We start from the raw sequence: 18335 nt of genomic DNA, 5'->3' as shown, positions 1-18335 counted from the left end.
AATACAATAATATGATATTTACCAAGTAGGGAAGATGGAAGAAAGAGAGAATATTTAGCAGTGATATAAATATTTTAGTTGCAGAAATTTAGATTGACTGCGTGTTTCATTTGATTGTGTGGTTAGTTTGGAAATCCAACGTAAAAGTGTCACTGGCCCAGGATTTAATTAATCTGAAATCATAGTTTTTACCCTTACAGGAGAGAAATATTGTGTGCTAACAGTAGGAGAAGCACTGGATATACAATAGGAATTACTGAGTTTTGTTTTTTCTTCTGCAAAAGCCTTATTCTATTGCTGACTGAGGCCATTGTGGTGATATCAAGCTATCACAGAGAAAAAGATGTTCTCCATATTTGTCATAAACTTATGCCAAGAAAGCCTATGCATAGCACAGTATCCATATACACCTCCACCCCGATATAACGCGACCGGATATAACACGAATTCAGATATAACACGGTAAAGCAGTGCTCCGTGGGGGCAGGGCTGTGCACTCCGTCGGATCAAAGCAAGTTCAATATAACGCGGTTTCACCTATAACGTGATAAGATTTTTTGGCTCCCGAGGACAGCATTATATCGAGGTACAGGGGTATTTCTGTTCTCTCACACTGTCTCCCTTTCTTCCTCATCTGTGTCTCATATGCATCCCGTGAGCTGAGGGTTTTTTTTTTGTTTTTTTTTTAACCTCTATCCCAGGCATGTCTTCCCTCTGAGTCTCCTGCAAACTGAATAAGTTTGCCAGTGGGAGTTCTTGTCCCAATGACTTAGACTGGTGAACTAAAGAAGTCTTGCTAGATGGAGAAGATGCCTTCTCCTCCGCAGAGCTACAAGTTTTTAATTCTCTATTTAGCTGGGGTTGAAATTAAAGCTGTGTGATTGTGAAGAATTGGATAAGGGCCTTATAGGTCATTGTATGTTGGAAGTGAAAGGGATTTTTGTGGCATCGAGGAGTGTGTGAGAGCATTTGGATATTCTGATCTGGTAAGGCATGTAAATTGAGGTTGGTCTGGATGTTAGTTGCCCTAACTGATGTTTTTAAGTGATTGAATTGATAGGATATGCACTTGAGCATTAATTGAACTCTAAGGGTATGTCTACATAGTGCCAAAAAAAACCCCTCACCATGGCAGTGAGTCTTGGAGCCTGGATCAATTGACTCAAGCTTGTGCTACGGGGCTAAAAACAGCTGTGTAGATGTTTGGGCTTGGTTTGGAGCCTGAGCTCTGAGACCTGGCGAGCTCAGTTTCAAAGGAATCATAATGAAATATCTCAAAGATGCAGCAGTAAGGGAACTCTGGAATGGGCAGGAGGTACTATAGGCAAGAGAATACTTTAGGAGCCAGAAATTACTTAAATATAAAATGAATGGAGTTGGGGAGAATGGTTTTGTTTTTTGAGAGAAAACAATAGACATTTTCTATCTCAAGAGTTCTCTTGTACTCTGTTCCTCTCCCAGGATCCAGTAATCTCATTTTCATCTAATGTTGCTGTTGCACTTCCAGAGTGAAATGTAACATCATCTCCTTGAGCAGTTTTACCTCATTATTTTTTTAAGTAAATTTTTCAGGTTTTAGTGAAACCTTTTCTATGTGATTCTCTAAAGTTGTTCGAAATGTATTTCATTTTTTCCATAGGCTGTATTGCACGGACAGTGAATTCTCCCAATCCACATTTGTTAAGAACGGATGATGTCATCAGCTGTTGTTTGGATCTAAGTGCCCCAAGCATCTCATTCCGGATAAATGGTCAACCAGTTCAAGGGATGTTTGAGAATTTCAACATAGATGGTCTCTTCTTTCCAGTCGTCAGCTTCTCTGCAGGAATAAAGTTAGCATCGATTGTAGTTTTTCCTGTTTTCAGTGAACATGTCCAATTATTCCTCTGCTACCTTCCCCCTCATTTCCCTTTCTGACATCTGCCTTCTTGGCACATTGCCTGTTCCATAAAGGTGGAGTGAGGTAAGAGCTGAAAGGAGTCCTGAAGGGATAGTGCACCTGGCATTTGTCGGCATGCGAACATGTTCAGGTAGTTCACTAATATACTCCACTTAGGATTTAAAAACATTTTCTGTCTCCTTTCTTAGCTGCCAACACAACACACATTGCTAGCATTCACTGCCAGGCCAGCCTTTAAGCCAAACTAAAAGAAAAACATCAATTTATGTACATGAATTTTTCTGATTTCTGCAATGCAAAATACTGTACTTTCCATAATGCGCCTGTGGCAGTGTAGTCTCTGTTAGTTGAAGATACACAAGCACAATTGGTCAATTCTGTCTGCCAATTGGATGCACTCTGGGACTTTTTGCTAATGCTAAGCTCTCATAGCATTGTCTACCAGTAAAATGTTCTAACTAAAACTAAAAGCTGACTCTTCTGGAACCTGAAAAAGAGCTCTGTGTAAGCTCGAAAGCTTGTGTGTCTCCAACTGAAGTTGGTCCAATAAAAATATATTACCTCATCTACCTTGTCTCTCCAGTAAAATGTTCTAGCATCTATAATCTGGCCTCAGTTCTACATGCTCATGTCACTTTCTGGCTGTACTGCAGCAATGCTATCTTCCTGCATAGGCAGCTGTGGGCCCCCAAGGAACATCAACTAGCACAGAATGCAGTAGCTTGTCTCTTCAGCAACACAGGCTACCGCTAAGCCATGAAACCTGTACTCTGCTCACAGTGCTGTTTTTCAATAGACTAGCAACTCAGATTCAGGGTCTTAGTCCTCTTCTTCAAGGGTGCTCAATGGTTTGGGCTCATGATACTGAAAAGATTGCTTCACATTTTGGGATCCAGAGTACCGTCCTCAGACCTGTTGCCCAGGCACAATGGAACTACACATGGCAAGGCTAAAGCTCATCTATGCAAGCCCAAAGCTTTGCTGGTAGATGCTCCAAGACTGTGTAACAAACTCCTACGGGAATTAACCATCGCTGACCATACCTTTCATTCCAAATGCAAAGTGCACTTTTTCCACATTACTTCTGCTAATATATACATATAATACAATGTACATATAACAAATTATATTTAAAAAAAAAAAACTTCCCCACACAATTTCTCCTTGAGGAGAAGGCGAAAGAAAGAACCATGTGTGAGTGATATTAGTCAAATAGCTCAATGGACTTCTGGAAGGTGTTGAGATACTACAGGGATGAGGGCCATACAAGAACCAGAATAGAATAGAATGGAATACACAACATTCTCCTGTGTTGTAACTCTACTGAAGCCATTGTAGTTACACTAGGGATTAATTGCCCCCCCCCCCTTTTTTTTCCAAATCACACTACACCGAGATGAATTTCTCAGTTTTGTATCACTAATTTATGCTCATCTCTATACTCAGAGCCTTGCAGTGACAGAAATGACAGGCATCATTGTAAAACTACAGAACATGGAAATGTGGAAAACTTGTAATGTTGAAAGTAAAATGAGTTTTCTGTGTTGTGTTCTGAAGGTTTCATATGCTATTGGAGAGAGTATGGAATGATTTTCCACTGAGTTTTTGGGTCTCATTTTTCAAATTTCCCTAACTTCAAGGACGTCAGAGGGAAAGGTTCTGGGCCTGGTTTTATCTCTGATTGGCAATCTGTCTGTGTCCAGGGTTTTGGCCAAACTTTGGATACTAGGAAGGTTATTGCCTTCTAGGCATCTTTAGCAAGCTCGTGTTCTCTCACTTTCTTCTCCATTATCCTCCCTCTCTCTAAAACTCTTGAATAAAAGGTGGAGATTAGCTTGTGGGGTGGCTAAATCTCTTCTGATTATACACCTGTTCCTTCTTCATTCCTTCTTCCTCCCCACAATCTCCAGTGGTAATTACCAGGTTACATTTGAAAGGAAAGCATTTAATATGGTGAAGAAGTTGCAGCACTGACGGTTTTAGATTGCCATTGAGGGCGAAAGACTAACCATGGATTTGTACTGGCAGTGTTATGATTGCATAAATTGCTACTGCTATTTACAGGGTACGTTTTCTGCTTGGAGGCCGCCATGGAGAGTTCAAATTCCTGCCTCCACCTGGGTACGCGCCTTGCTTTGAAGCTGTTCTGCCAAAAGAGAAGCTAAAAGTGGAACATAGCCGAGAATACAAACAGGATCACCACTGTACAAGAGACCTATTGGGTCCAACCATCTCTTTATCCCAAGCAGCCTTCACACCAGTTCCCGTAGACACTAGCCAGGTAAGGGAACCAAACAACCATATTCTTTCTCAACCATAGACATTGCAGGCCCGGGTTAGCTTCATGTTTGAGCTTGCAGCTTGTCTCAAACATGTGGGTTTTCCTTCTGTGCTGATTTGGTACATTTTATTGCTAACCATTGAGAACACTGGGACATGAAAGGCACAGTAAAGAACTTGTTGCTACTTATTAGAAATTTTATTTATTTCACATTCATGAGCCTTAGGACATGTAGTTTTATCCTTGGAGTGAAACTAGAGTAAAACAGAGTGACCTTTGAATTAGTGGAGATGATACAAGTATTCTATTATTGTACTTTTTATTGATATAATATTTTAAAGGTGAAGGCTTGTGATCATGTTAGATGCACTGGGCCACGTTTAACCCTGTTTTATTTACAGGGGTTGCCGTGTGACAGAGCAGAGTTTGGCTCATTATGGACAGAAAATGGTATAAATTAAACTTGCATTATCCTTGTGCTTTATTGCATATCTGTATTTGTCATGGAGAAATAAAAAAGTTGACAAATGAAGGCTAACACTAAAGAGAAATGTGCTTCTAGCTCCACCTATGACAACAGATAACAGGTAGTCTGTTTAATTGGGTTGATCCTTAGAGTGGCCATTGATGCATCCCCAGAATACTGGCCATGGCTACGCTTCTAGAATGATGTGGGCTCGCCCCCACTGCCATGACCTCACACACACCAGACACGTGAGGTCACAACAGTGGGGATGGAGTACTGCAATATGGCATTCGCCACAATACCACCAGGCAAGGACAAAAACAGGACTGTCTGGCTTAAAACTGGATGAATGGCCTCTGCCTGTTGATCATGCTCCCACTGAAATGAATGGGAATGTTGCCATTGGCTTCAGTGTGTACAGGATCAGGCCCTAAATGTTCACTTTTAGTGAACTTTCAGCCATAAAATGATAGAACAAGAAAGAACAAATCCTCCGCTGAAACAGACAGCACATGTCCAACTATGTAATATGCAGCTTTAAAGGTAGACTAAGGCTGAGGCAAATGTATTTTGACAGTGCTCTTTTATAAAGTAATGACTCTGAGACAGCTTGCTGGAGAATTGTATGTTTAATAAATATAACTCTTCTGTCTTGTGGGTCCTGTCACGTAATAGCGGTGAGTAATGTAATATCAGATTTGTTAATAATGTAGCACTATGTTCCGGGGTCTGTTTTTTGCAGCAGGAGTGAAGCTGATTTGGGGGAGAGCTAGGGTGACGTGTATTCCTGATTTCCCTTGGAGGGCTTTTTTTACCCAGTCCCCTCTCAATCCTACTCTTTCTTCAAAGTAGGCCCCAAAAGTGTAATCTTCTGCAGGTTTGTTTGGCAGCACCTCTGCTTCATCTCACTGATACAGTGGAGTGGTTTCAGCAGCAAATTCTTTTTCTCATGCATCCCTCCATCAGGCTCCTGGATCAGTGCTGCTCCTGCTCTGAATCTCACCAGTTGCGCTCATACCTGCCTCCTAGCTCCCCTTTCTGCCCTGAGTAGAGAAGAAGCAGCAAGGTGGATCAGCAGAAGGGAGGACAAACCAGAATTACCTGCTAATCACAAATCTGAAGGGGAACCTTCCCCCACAACCCAATCCCTACTCTTGGAAAGAAGCCCAATGGCAGCTTCTTTCTTCCTCCCTGCCCCTGATCTTTCTTAGTCGGGGACAGAGAATGCAATTTAAGGACAGGCCATGGAACTTTGTAAGGGCTCCACCATTTATAGCATTGCCCTGTAAAATGGTGTATTTGGTGTGAAAGGGGTTGCTTCTGTTCCAGACCAGGACATTCACTGGCAGCTTATACTAAAATTATCAGCAGTAAAATAGTTAACAATATTCACATTGGTGACAACATCATTAGGGTTCAGTGTTAACATCTAAATGAGATGTGGTAAAAATTTAAATTCCAATCCCCAGACTACCACTGCCTCTATTTTACAGTAACAAAAGATATCCTAAGAATTCAGTCTCCAAAAAAGTAGCTTGTTTTTGCAAAACTACATGGGAGAAGGAAGCCTTATAGAGAAATAGTACCAATGATTATATAGCATATTGCATCTGTAGTTGTTTTCTTTAGATTCAGTTCCCATTTGAAGCTGGTGGGTAATGTGAGATTTATTTTGTGAGCACAACTTATCTATACATTTATTTAGATCCTTATAAGGCCACCATTTTAAAATTAAAATAGTGTATAAGCTCTGGAAGAGAGTGAAAATGCATTGTACATCTTTATACAGCACTTCTCATCAAGGCACTTAAATTGTGTGTGTGACCTTACTGGCTCTTCCCTACTCGGTGTAGAGAGGGGAGCTAGCAGGCAGGTCTGAGAGCAATGTGGCTGGAGTTGAGGACAGAAACTTGCACAAAGCTCACTGAATAACATTGAGGAGAGGTGACATTTTGGTCAAGAGCAAGTCACTGCTTTTATGAAAAGTGAAAGCTGACCTATTTTCATGATCTGTAATGTGTTGCAGGAGTTAGAGACTCCCCAAAATTCTGCCTAAAAATTCAGTTTTTCTTTGCATTCCGTACGTTTGTAGACAAACTGTTGAATTTTTAAGTTTGTGTTTGCAAGATGACAAAATGCTTTCTCAGGAAAACATGTTGGTAAACTTTTAGACTCCAATTCTGTTGCCAATGCACTCACTGCCTTAGCAGCTGCACTGTGCACTGGAGAGTTTCGTGGGGGGTACTTGGGACAGAACCTTCCCCTCTCCCCAGGCTTCACATGCCCTATCTATCACCAACACATCAGAACCTCTCTGATTCCGAGGCAGGCTGGGGTTCCTGCACCAGTGGAGGAGGCTGTAGTATTTGTATTCCCTTAACCAATTATTATGGGAAAGCATTTTGCTGAAAAATGGACATTTGTGTTAGTGTTTTATCATGTAAGTGAAGAAATACTGTAGGTTTGAACAGCTTTTAGATATTTTGGAGGAATTTTTCTTTTCATGTTGTGTCTACATCTCTTTCTCCATTTGCCCTTTCTGGCCCATCTTTAGAGCCATAAAATACTCATAAATGCACAGATTAACGTGTATCTGTCAAAGGAGCACTTGAAAAACACACAAACTTCATTATGGTTGGCTTGAGAGATCTCTAATTTATTCTAACTGACTATTTATGTTAACAATGTTGGTACTGAGAGTACAGTAACCGGATTGCACAGTAATACAATTTATTTGTAATAGTCTGTCTCTCTTCTATCTTTAGATTGTATTGCCTCCTCACCTGGAAAGAATTAGAGAAAAATTAGCAGAGAACATCCATGAACTCTGGGTTATGAATAAAATTGAACTTGGCTGGCAGTATGGCCCAGTAAGTACCTTTTTAAAATTTCACATTCTGTTAATTACTCTCTTAGATAGCAAAATTGTATCTACCTTATTGTACTGTGTGCTGACACCACTCTGATCATACTGGATTTCTTCCATTGCTAAAATGGGGTAGATTTTAACCTTCCCCCAATAGTTGGAAACCGACAATATTCATATCACCAAAAAGCAAAGATATTGGGCCAAATCCTGGTATCCATGAAGGCTGCTTTATGGTGAGTTTTTAAGTCAGTCTAGGTGTGGATTCCCAGGCTGGTGTAGAAACAGAATAGCTGGCTCTTCTTTTTCACCTTGCACTTGGGCAGGAAAGGAGTCAGGAGAAAGGAGTGCAGTTGGAGCACCATGTCTGTCTTGGCTGCAAAACAGCTTTTTGGGGGCAGTGCACTGCAATGTAAAGCAGCCGTAAAGCTCCTCTAACATGTCAGGGGCATGCTGTCATTATCTCCCACACCATGGCTGTGCACTATCTTCCCTCCCCAAGAGAAGTAGAAATCATGGTCACGGAGTCAATGAAGTAAAGACCAGGATTAACTCTTGGATGGACTTCTGTTGGGAAACTGACTGGGTTGCCAAGGGAATGAGCCATACAGAACAGATGCTCCTCGGCTTGCCCTGCCTCCCTTGATCAGCATGCACCTGCTAGAGTCCCAGTCTGAGTGTTCATGGAAAAAATAATTCTGTGGACTCTCAAGGAATGAGAGTTGCCAGGAAATCTCCAACTGTCCCTCAACCCCTTATGTGAATTATATTCTTTTTGTGCCTATGTTAAACTATGCATTTTATTGTTTATGTATTTCCCTAAACACACTAGGAAATACAGCCTAGATGGAGCTACTATAAGGTGGGTGCATAACTGGTTGGAAAACTGTTCCCAGAGAGTAGTTATCAGTGGTTCACAGTCAAGCTGGAAGGAAATATTGAGTGGGGTCCCACAGGGATCAGTTCTTCATCAGTGATTTCAATAATGGCATAGAGAGTACACTTATACAGTTTGCGGATGATACCAAGCTGGGAGAGGTTGTAAGTGCTTTGGAGGATAGGATTAAAATTCAAAATGATCGGGACAAACTGGAGAAAAGTGCTCCACTTAGGAGGGAACAATCAGTTGTACACATGCAAAATGGGAAATAACTACTTAGGAAGGATTACTGTGGAAAGGGATCTGGGGATCATAGTGGATCACAAGCCAAATATGACTTAACAGTGTAACACTGTTGCCCCCCCCAAAAAAGCAAACATAATTCTGGGATGTATTAACAGAAGTGTTGTAAGCAAGACATGAGAAGTAGTTATTCTGCTCTACTCCATGCTGATTAGGTCTCAACTGGAGTAATGTGCCCAGTTCTGAGCGCCACATTTCAGGAAAGATGTGGACAAATTGGAGAAAATCCAGAGGAGAGCAACATATTCAAAATGCAAAAGTTTTTGTTGTTTTCAAAAAGAAAAAAATACATACAACCTACAAACATATTTTGAATACACAATCTTACTATCAAATAATATTTACAGTTTGTAGAGCAGAAGAATCTTACAGTAATATTTTGAAGCCGTGATCCAAGACTAAATTCAATACATGACTGAAGCGTGGACTTTCATTGGAGCCTGTATTGAGTCCTTTTCCCATGTAGATCTCTATATACTTGAACAAATTCTGAAAGCTTTCAGTAATACTTTTTAAAAAAACACCCAATTCTTATCTCAGTGTTCTCTATCTCAAACAGTACAAATCAGTTTCCAATGATTTTGCTCCACGTGGGAGTGGGTAAATCTTCCCATTGTCTGGCCAAAGAACATTATGTAATCCATCTAGCCTGAAGAAATATTCCCTGTAGATTCCGCTCATGTTAAAGAAAAAAACAAACCTGTTGTATTCAGTTCAGCTTGATAACCATTATCACGGAGTCTGACAGAAAAATGAAAAGAAATCAGTCAGAAACAATGACTAAAGATATTGTGAGGGTGTTGTGGCAGATGTGAAAAAGCTATGGTAAGTAAGTACCATGGCAAATGGTGTCCAGTTCATTTATTGATACATAGGAGATAGTGAGCTGATACTTTCTATATATATGAGAGAGAGACTGATGAGAGAACACATTTCTTGTTAGCAGTACCACATCTGCTAAAGAACACAGATTTAAAAAAAAATCTATAGTATTTGATTCTGCATTTGGACTTATTATTATGATGTTTCTGCTTTTTTTCATTAAGAAACAAATAAAAATTGAAGGGAAAAGCTCCTAGATTTGATGCAACATGGTGGGCCAGGCAATCAATTTAAATATAGTAGATTACTTTTTTCTGAGGTCCAGAAAACTGATTTGGCAGCACCTTCATGCCAACACATCTTTTACGGACTTTCTTATTTTTTTATCTGCTCCTGCAAATTCAGCATTTTAGAAGAGCAGATCAGGCTAAGAGTTGGGAACTGATTGTACATGGTTTGCTATTTGCACTTCATTGAGGGCCTTTCTTTTCTTAAAATAAATAAACAAAAACCTATTATAGCTTTAAGTAAAAAAAAATCCAGTTTAAAGAATATATTAATGTTGTTTTTTAATAGCAACTAGTGTAATACTTTGCTTTGCAGCAAAAAGATCTGAGTGATTTAAAATCATTAATTAAGTTATCTTCACAACAGCTCCATGTGGTAGGTATTACGATCCTAATTTTATAGATTTGAAACAACCTTGAGGCACAAAGAGATAAATGGTCTGATCGTGATCCCATGTAAGTGCCACTGGTATCAATGGAACAGAATACATCTCTGAGATCAGGCCCCTACATGCTTGTGGCAGTCTAAGTACACAAATATTATGAATATCACAGTAGTCTCCCCACTGCTTTTTCTCATTCCCGGGGGAATAGTAAATTAAAAATGTGTATTAAAATAATATGAAGGACTTCTTATTGGGTAAAATATTATATAGTGACATTCTTTTGTTGTTTAACAAAGCTCCTACATAACTGAGGGCTAAATTTTCATTCTCTGCCAAAACACAGTGAACTGGCTTCATATGAGGTTCTATTCTGAGATAATGGGATGCTCCTAATTCTCAACCTGAAACCAGTGTGTAGAGTAGTGGCAGAGCCACTGTGTGGAGGTTACTGCAGCTGCCAGACTGTAGGGTAGCTGCATCTCATTACACATCTCTGTTCAACTTTTGGCCAGTTGAGTTGTATAGTTGGAGGAGGCACTGCCACATGTCCCTTTCCCTACCCTGGTTTGCCTATAGCCATTTAACAAAAGCTAACATGACTAACTGGAAAATGTTAATCAATACTTCTGAGAGTCTCAAAATTTAGACGACCAAACGAAAGAAAGTTACTAAGGACCATACTTTGCTTCCTGGGTATCTTCACACAGATGGGAATCCCCCAACTTCCATATGGAACAAAGCATTCAGCCTCTAAGGTACCACCCCTATTCCAGATCCTACAGAAGTGCACAAGGATTGGTAGTTTGGGATGGAGCCAGAAGGAAGCCAAGGGAGTCACTGATAGTGTGGATCCAACGAAGCCATGCTATCAGGGATTGAAAGGGGTTGAGTTGCTGCAAAGACGCAGAGCCTTAGAATGAAAGCTACCTGACCCTCCCAAGGATGTGTTGGGTTTAGGGGTAGGTATTGCCACTTTTTCCAACAGGTGCAAGGGTAGTAGAGAGGAGAACAATCCTCAACTTGTGTTCAGTGATTTTCTCCTCCAGAGCTCTTCCCCCGGACGTTTCTGCAGAACTGGTGACCTAAATTCTCATGCTTACTAGTTAATTCACGTTTCAACAACAAACTTATATGAGTGCCAAAGGAAAAAATATGCATCCATTTTCCCCAGCATTCTAGCCCTTTATTGAAAAACATTTGAACTAAATCTGTTTAGTTAAAAGTACTTGCAGTTCAGCAATTATCATACTTTTCACTTACACAGCACCTTTTATCTAATAATTACAAAGCAAACTTTAATTAATCAAGTCTTGAAACATCCCTGTGAAGTATTATATTATTTTTATGGATGGTGTAATTGAGACCACAGTGGTTATTGCTTTGTCAATTCAGTGGGAAAGCTGGAGATAATACCCACGACATCTGTCACCCTGTCTATTGTTCTAACTCTTAGAGGCTCCATTCCCTGATTGAGGCTGATGTCAGAATGAAGCTAAGAATGCAAAGTTTCAGCCTGAAAGGAATATTTTTGGCAAAGCTATGACTGGATGAAATGAAAGGGTTTTGTATGATTCCCTTCTTGACTCTACCTCCCACTAATAAGAGTACATTATTTATGCCAATCTTGTATGTGTGCTATACAATTTCTGTCTGCTGGTATGCTGCTGGCCATCTTTTAGTCATTTTCTGAAACACAGATTGACTGAATTAAGAGAAGGGGAGGTTTAGCCTTAACTGAATATCCTTGTTTGTATGGAATATTTTTTCAGTATTATGCACATCAGTTGGGCCATGGAAGTCCCATACACAAATTTTCACAAACTACACTGAAAATGGGAACAGACAATCCCTAGATGATATTTGAACTGACTTTTTATGGTGCAGTCTGTCAAATTATGCTGAGTTCTATGCAATCCTCAAGGTCTTGGTTACCTTGGAATAATATTTTTAAGTCTATTTCAGTATGTTTGTTTCAGAGTGTACCTGTTGTGAACTACTGAATAAGATGTACTGATGCTCATGTTTAAAACGTATTACATTTTGGATTTGTCTTATTTACTGAGAGCCAAATTCTGCCAATCTTACTTGAGATGATTAATGTTTTATGCTCTGAAATTGGGGCTATTTTTGGATCAAAGAAATATTCTGTTTCAGTAGGGCTGACAATCAGCCCCAAGTTTTGAGGGTCTTTTTTTTTAAATCATTACTACAGTTCTTAAGGCACATTTAAACTCACTCCCTTATTGTCTTGCAGGTTAGAGATGACAACAAAAGACAACACCCATGCTTGATAGAGTTTTCAAAGTTGCCAGAGCAGGAACGAAATTATAATTTACAAATGTCACTTGAGACGCTGAAGTAAGTTTCTACCATCTAAAGTCTTACAGCAAGTCTTTTTCATGCAACTAAGCAGCTGTGGTGTCAGAAATTCTAATCCAATCTGTGAAGTTTGTTAATGTGTAGGGTGGTAATACAAAAATTACTAACTACGGTATATTGATGAATAATAGACTTGAGACTAGAAAGAGCCATACTAGCTAAACAAACTATTTGTATTACACATAATATATATAGAATCTGCTAGTTAAGTGAATGGGGGGGCCACTGTTCGCCTGTCCTGCAGCTTTAATAATGCATCTGATTACAGTCCTGCAAGAGCCTTACTTTTCTAATACTGGACCTTTCTTAAGCACACAGTGTAGTTGTGTTGTATCATGGTGACTTTGTCATGTAGACATTTATCTACCAGGGACTAGAATGAGCGTATCAGACTCCTTTCATTTCTGCTAGTCTATACAAGTGGAGGAATAGTGCATTAATCCACTCTTAATGTCCCCTGTAGTGATTTGAATCTGAAGGTACTTTCAGTGTAGCTTGAATAGTCCTTTAACTGAGTTTTTAAATTTATTAGTACTTAACTTCAATCGGGGGAGAAAGAGGGAAAGGAAACATCCTTTTTTTTTTTTAAGCTTCTTATAATCCTTACCACAACAACGTCATATTCTTCATATTTTTCACCAGAGTGTTCGTTCAAAACTTGAAACAGCTGTCTCGAGGTTTGAGGAATAACTCTGCACTTTAATTAATTTTTGTGGTGTTGACAGTTTTCTGCCAGCCGTACTAGATCAGAGATGCAGAAACCAAAAAAGTATTGAATCATATCATATGCCACATCTTTTCTTTTCATTATGCTTCTATTTCTGCATATTTGATAGTATTATGGTGCACCTTCACAAATATGAAGTGTAAATATAATATAAACTACAAAATGTCAAAATTCAAGAATGAGTTGTCACTGAAAATGGTATAATATTAAAATATGTTTAGTTGGGTTTCATGCCATAGCACCTTAGTCTGTGAGAGGCCCAACTGATTTTAGGGGGTCTGTTTGAACTGTAAACTTAAGGGTGATATAGTCTGACTCAAGGCCCCAATTCTCCCTTTCTGGCTCCCTGATTCAGTGCCAGTCGGTCTGGATGTAAATTAGAGCAGAAAGGCTATTGCTCTAATTTACTCTGCTTGTGTAAGTTCTTCTTATACCAGGGAGGATTTGGTGCAGCAGAACTCAACTTCCCCATGCCACCTCCTTCCCATGACACACCTCCCCTTGGTGGTGGTTGAGAGTGCTGGCATAGGAGGCAGATACACTGCTAGCTGTAAGCCAGCAGATGCTCCCTATATTATGGAGATATACCTATCTAATAGAAGTGGAAGGGACCTTGAAAGGTCATTGAGTTGAGTCCAGTCCCCTGCCTTTACAGCAGGACCAAGTACCATCCCTGACAGATTTTTGACCCAGATCCCTAAATGGCCCCCTCAAGGATTGAACTCACAACCCTGGGTTTAGCAGGCCAATGCGCAAACCACTGAGCTATTCCTTCCCCCTTTAAATAGACTATCAGGGTTGGAAGGGACCTCAGGAGGTCATCTAGTACAACCCCCTGCTCAAAGCAGGACCAATCCCCAACTAAATTATCCCAGCCCATAGAGAATCTGGGTCTTAGTGTCTAGTCTTACCATGGATAGAAGAAAGTGATGTGATTAAAGGATTGAGCATCTTGTCAAATATAGACATTTATACACTTTGAGAGCTGAAGATTTACTTGTCAATCACCAGTACAGTATTTCATAGTTATCTGTGCAATGTCAGAATATTTTTGCATATGCAAGATGGAGGCAATGTAAAAGACTGAGCCCCTTGTCCTGGATTAAATTTCTGTTTTCTGAGGGTCAGTGGTATAACTCGGTTCATCATCTAGTCTTGTATTGTGCATCAACAATTGAAAATCATGTTAATTAGTTCTATTTCAAAGCTTATTTTTTCTTTTTGATACTGCATTTCTCTCTAAAAACAAAGAAGAATTTATGTGACTGAGCATGAGCTTTAAAAAATAGACCAACAAACATAATTCCTTATTTAAAAATAAACAATAGAAAGTCTGGGTTCATAATAGATAACAATAATATTCATTTTACATACAGTGGAAAAAATAAGATTTAAGAGTCAGTTGAAGCATATGATTCATCTGCAAGGAGAAATAAATTTGGGATTGTATAACAACCTGAGCAGCAGTATGCACCAGAAAGTAAAATCAAGAAAGAATGGTACAACTAGAATCAGCTCAAATCAAACCTTCCATCCCAACCCCTTTGAGTGGTGGAAAAATTGGGATCTTAATCCAAATTTCATCTCTCTTGGGTCTCTCTTTTAATCAGTCTGAGCCAAAGTTATGGATAAAAACACCCTCAAATTTGGGGAAAGTTCTGATCTGGGTCCAAACTTGAGGATTTATACACTTTTGTAGTTTTAACAGAACTAAAACATATCCAGCCATTTTACTAACAGCAAATTTGTAACTCTGACACTGGAAAAATTAGGGTCTGACACTTACCCCTCTAATATCAACTAAAATATTTTCTAGCACAGATAAGCACACTGGTTGCAAATTAAAATATTTGAAGTCTCTCCTTCTAAAAGAATCACATTTTAAAGAAGACAGGTAACATTTTCTGATGTTTTTCCTTTCATCATCTTAGAAACTAACAACACAGCCTAAAAAGACGTTGACTGAGAGTGGTGATCCCACTTGTAAATTGTCAGTACTTAAAAGGGAGAAGTTCCTGCCCTCAGATTGCATGATAAAAGTCGATAAAATGTGTCTATCTGAATTTTACAGCATATTATAATGTACAACAACAGTCATTCAGTCCATCACAAACTTGTTGGTCTCAAACTTGTTGGTCTTTCCTCAGTTGATAGCTATAGGCTAACAATAATAACAAGAAAATGTAATCACAGTTTTTGGCAAACCAGAACAAAAACGGTATACCCTCAGATTGTATGCATTACTCTCACAAGCCAACATATGATCATTTGTAGTCCCTTGTATTTGAATAACCTGTCTGTTCAGCCTGTAATAGAGGACTGTAAAACGCTTTAGTAGATGTTAGATTACATCAGATAAAATGGTCATAGCGTAGGACAATGTTGCCCAGCATTTTCAGGTTGGTGACCATTCATGAAAATAAAAAAATTTCAGGACTCCTTTAAATTTACAATAAAAGTAATTGTAAAAATGTATCCATGATAAACCTGTATAATTTACTTGTGTGTAGATTTTGAGAGATTAATGGAGAATATTTAATCTTCAAGGAGAAAGGTGTGTAGAAGGCAGGGGGAGAGTAGTGAGGTTTTCATTTTTTTAGATCGTACTAAAATTTTCAATGACTCATGACCCCTCCAATTTCCTTTTGTGAAACCCTTGGGGGTTGTGATTCATTGGTTGAGTAAAAACTCGTGTATGATATATAACATACTGCTGCAGAGGTTTATGTGGTTCCATGCTGAAAAAAGTGTAATGTGTTGTTGTTTCAAAACAATGGCATTTAAAAATCAAACATTTTCTAAAGAAATAAACTGAATGCACCATCCTAGAATTTCTGATCTTTGACTCCTGCTAGTATTTGATCCTTTGATCTGACAAGGGTGCCAACTGTTTTTTTAAAAGCCAAAATGGGAGTAGTGCTTAAAGAAAGAAAGGAAAAAATAGAGTATCAGTGCGCTGTTTGGCTTGGCCAGAGTCTGAGATCACTGCAGAGGTAGTATGCTCTGTCTCTAAAGAAAGAAACACCTTGTTTCATTCTTCCACCAAGTTCTCTGGCCTATCAAAGGAGCGTATGGACAACCTGGAGGAAGCCACCTATAGTCCTCCTTTTTGGAAGTGAAGTCTGTGTCACACGGACTCCTTGATCATGAGTTGGGAGAAAATAAGAGTTGCTATTTGTCTTAAGACATCAGGAAATACAAAAAGAATGTCAGTTTATAGTCATGATTTTTTAGATGGTATATTGGAAAAATTCAGAAGGCCTTACCAATCTATTCAGAGTCAATTTGCAGCTGTGTGTATTATATTTATATTGTATTTAATTCAAAAGAGAGCATTCGGCATCTGCTCTGATTACCTGAGGAGCCTTTTCTGGAACACATATGGGAACAGAAATGCGCTTGACCAATATAATTTTTTACTTTTAATAAATGTTATTTTTTGTGGGGGGAGTGTTTTTCACCCAACTATCTTAGTCTGATGTATTTGAAACTTTTACCCATATGAAAGCTCCATTCTAATAACAAGTCTGATCTAACATTTTAAATAGACTACTTAGAAGTACCCTTATACATTTTTCCAAGAATACACAGAAGTGTATAACATATATCTCAAAAGAAGTGTGATGAGCATCTTTACATAAAGAAGGAATTTTATGTTGTAGGTCTAATTTGACATAAGGGTCCTGTTCTGTATATATGATAACAGAAACCAATATATATTAAATGACAGTTTATCACTGGTTTTGCCTTCCAGAACCCTGTTGGCATTAGGTTGTCATGTTGGAATTGCTGATGAATATGCTGAAGAAAAAGTGAAAAAACTGAAACTTCCTAAGAAGTAAGTCAAAATTCAAAGACATCCTTTTTATTTTATTTTGTTTTATTTTATTGTTTAATGAGGGAAGAGGAGTGAGGCGACTGAGTTCTAATAAGTGTGTGTGGAGGTGAGGGAGGGAAGAGGAAGAAAAGAAAATACTAGGCATAGCCCACAGGAGTCAGCATGTAGTGACATTCTGACTGTGATCTTCAGCTTTTTGGGTTGGAAATGTATTCCAGACCACTTGCATCTGCTTTGATTTTGTATTTGCTACCCAGAAAATAAGTGAATAAAACATGGGTCCAAACATACCATTCCACTGCGTGTATCTCATGCATGTTCATATTACCAAATATCATCACATGACATTCTTTGGGTCTTGTGCTCCTAATTCTTTAGATGTTTTTCAAAATCCCCCTCATATACATACCTATACAGTAAAAGCTTTTTTATCCAGCATGTTGGGGGAATGTGGGGTGCCGGTAAGTGAAAAATTCCAGTTAGCTAAGAGGGAGGGAGTTTGGGTGCGGGGTGCTGGATCCGGGGGATGTTCACCTCGGGTGGTTCCCCACAAATGGCGATCTGTCCCTGCTGTTCCTCGGTGGAGGTGCAGTTAGGCGGCTCTGCGTGCTGCCCCCACCCCGCCCCAAGCACTGGCTCTGCAGCTGTCATTGGCCAGGAACCGTGGCCATTGGGAGCTGTGGGGACAGCGCATGCGGGTGGAGGCAGCACACAGAGCCGCCTAACCGCATCTCCGCCTAGGAACAGCAGGGACAGGTTGCTGCTTGTGGGGAGCCGCCCGAGGTGAGCGCCCCCTGCATCCGGCACCCCAAACTCTTCCTCCCTCCACACTCCAACCCACTTTCCTGAGCCTCCTCCCGCACCCAAACTCCCTCCCAGAGCCCACACCCCTCCCATGCCCCAGTCCTACACACCCTCCCACACGCCTTGTGGCTGCTCCTCCACCTAGGAGGTAGAGAGCCTGCCGGCCCCACACCAACCAGACTATAAACTGGACTTTCTATGAAGATTAGAAATGCCAGTTTATAGAGTTTTCCGGTTGGTACGGGGCTGGATAACACAGCTTTTACTGTATATAATTTCATGTGAATAACTAAGATCTGGTGTTTAGACAAACAGTAAAAATTGTAATGGATACTGACTTTTACAGTTTATTCAACTTGTTTGCAATTGATCAGTGGTTCCTGGGCTCCCTTATAG

General features: G+C 39.7%; 1 protein-coding gene across 1 annotated transcript in view; it reads left to right on the top strand.

The window, feature by feature from the left end:
* Positions 1-18335, top strand: part of RYR2 (ryanodine receptor 2) — a 687809-nt gene that overhangs the window by 363218 nt on the left and 306256 nt on the right. Inside the window, exons 21-25 of the mRNA XM_054022704.1 lie at positions 1640-1832; positions 3965-4181; positions 7413-7517; positions 12446-12549; positions 17052-17135. Coding sequence (XP_053878679.1) covers positions 1640-1832; positions 3965-4181; positions 7413-7517; positions 12446-12549; positions 17052-17135 — 703 coding nt within the window. The remainder of the gene's footprint in view (positions 1-1639; positions 1833-3964; positions 4182-7412; positions 7518-12445; positions 12550-17051; positions 17136-18335) is intronic.

Source organism: Malaclemys terrapin, chromosome 3, assembly GCF_027887155.1.
Source record: "Malaclemys terrapin pileata isolate rMalTer1 chromosome 3, rMalTer1.hap1, whole genome shotgun sequence".
Taxonomy (NCBI): Eukaryota; Metazoa; Chordata; order Testudines; family Emydidae; genus Malaclemys; species Malaclemys terrapin.
The sequence above is the reverse complement of the archived record's forward strand: the minus strand, read 5'-3'. Positions and strand labels throughout refer to the sequence as shown.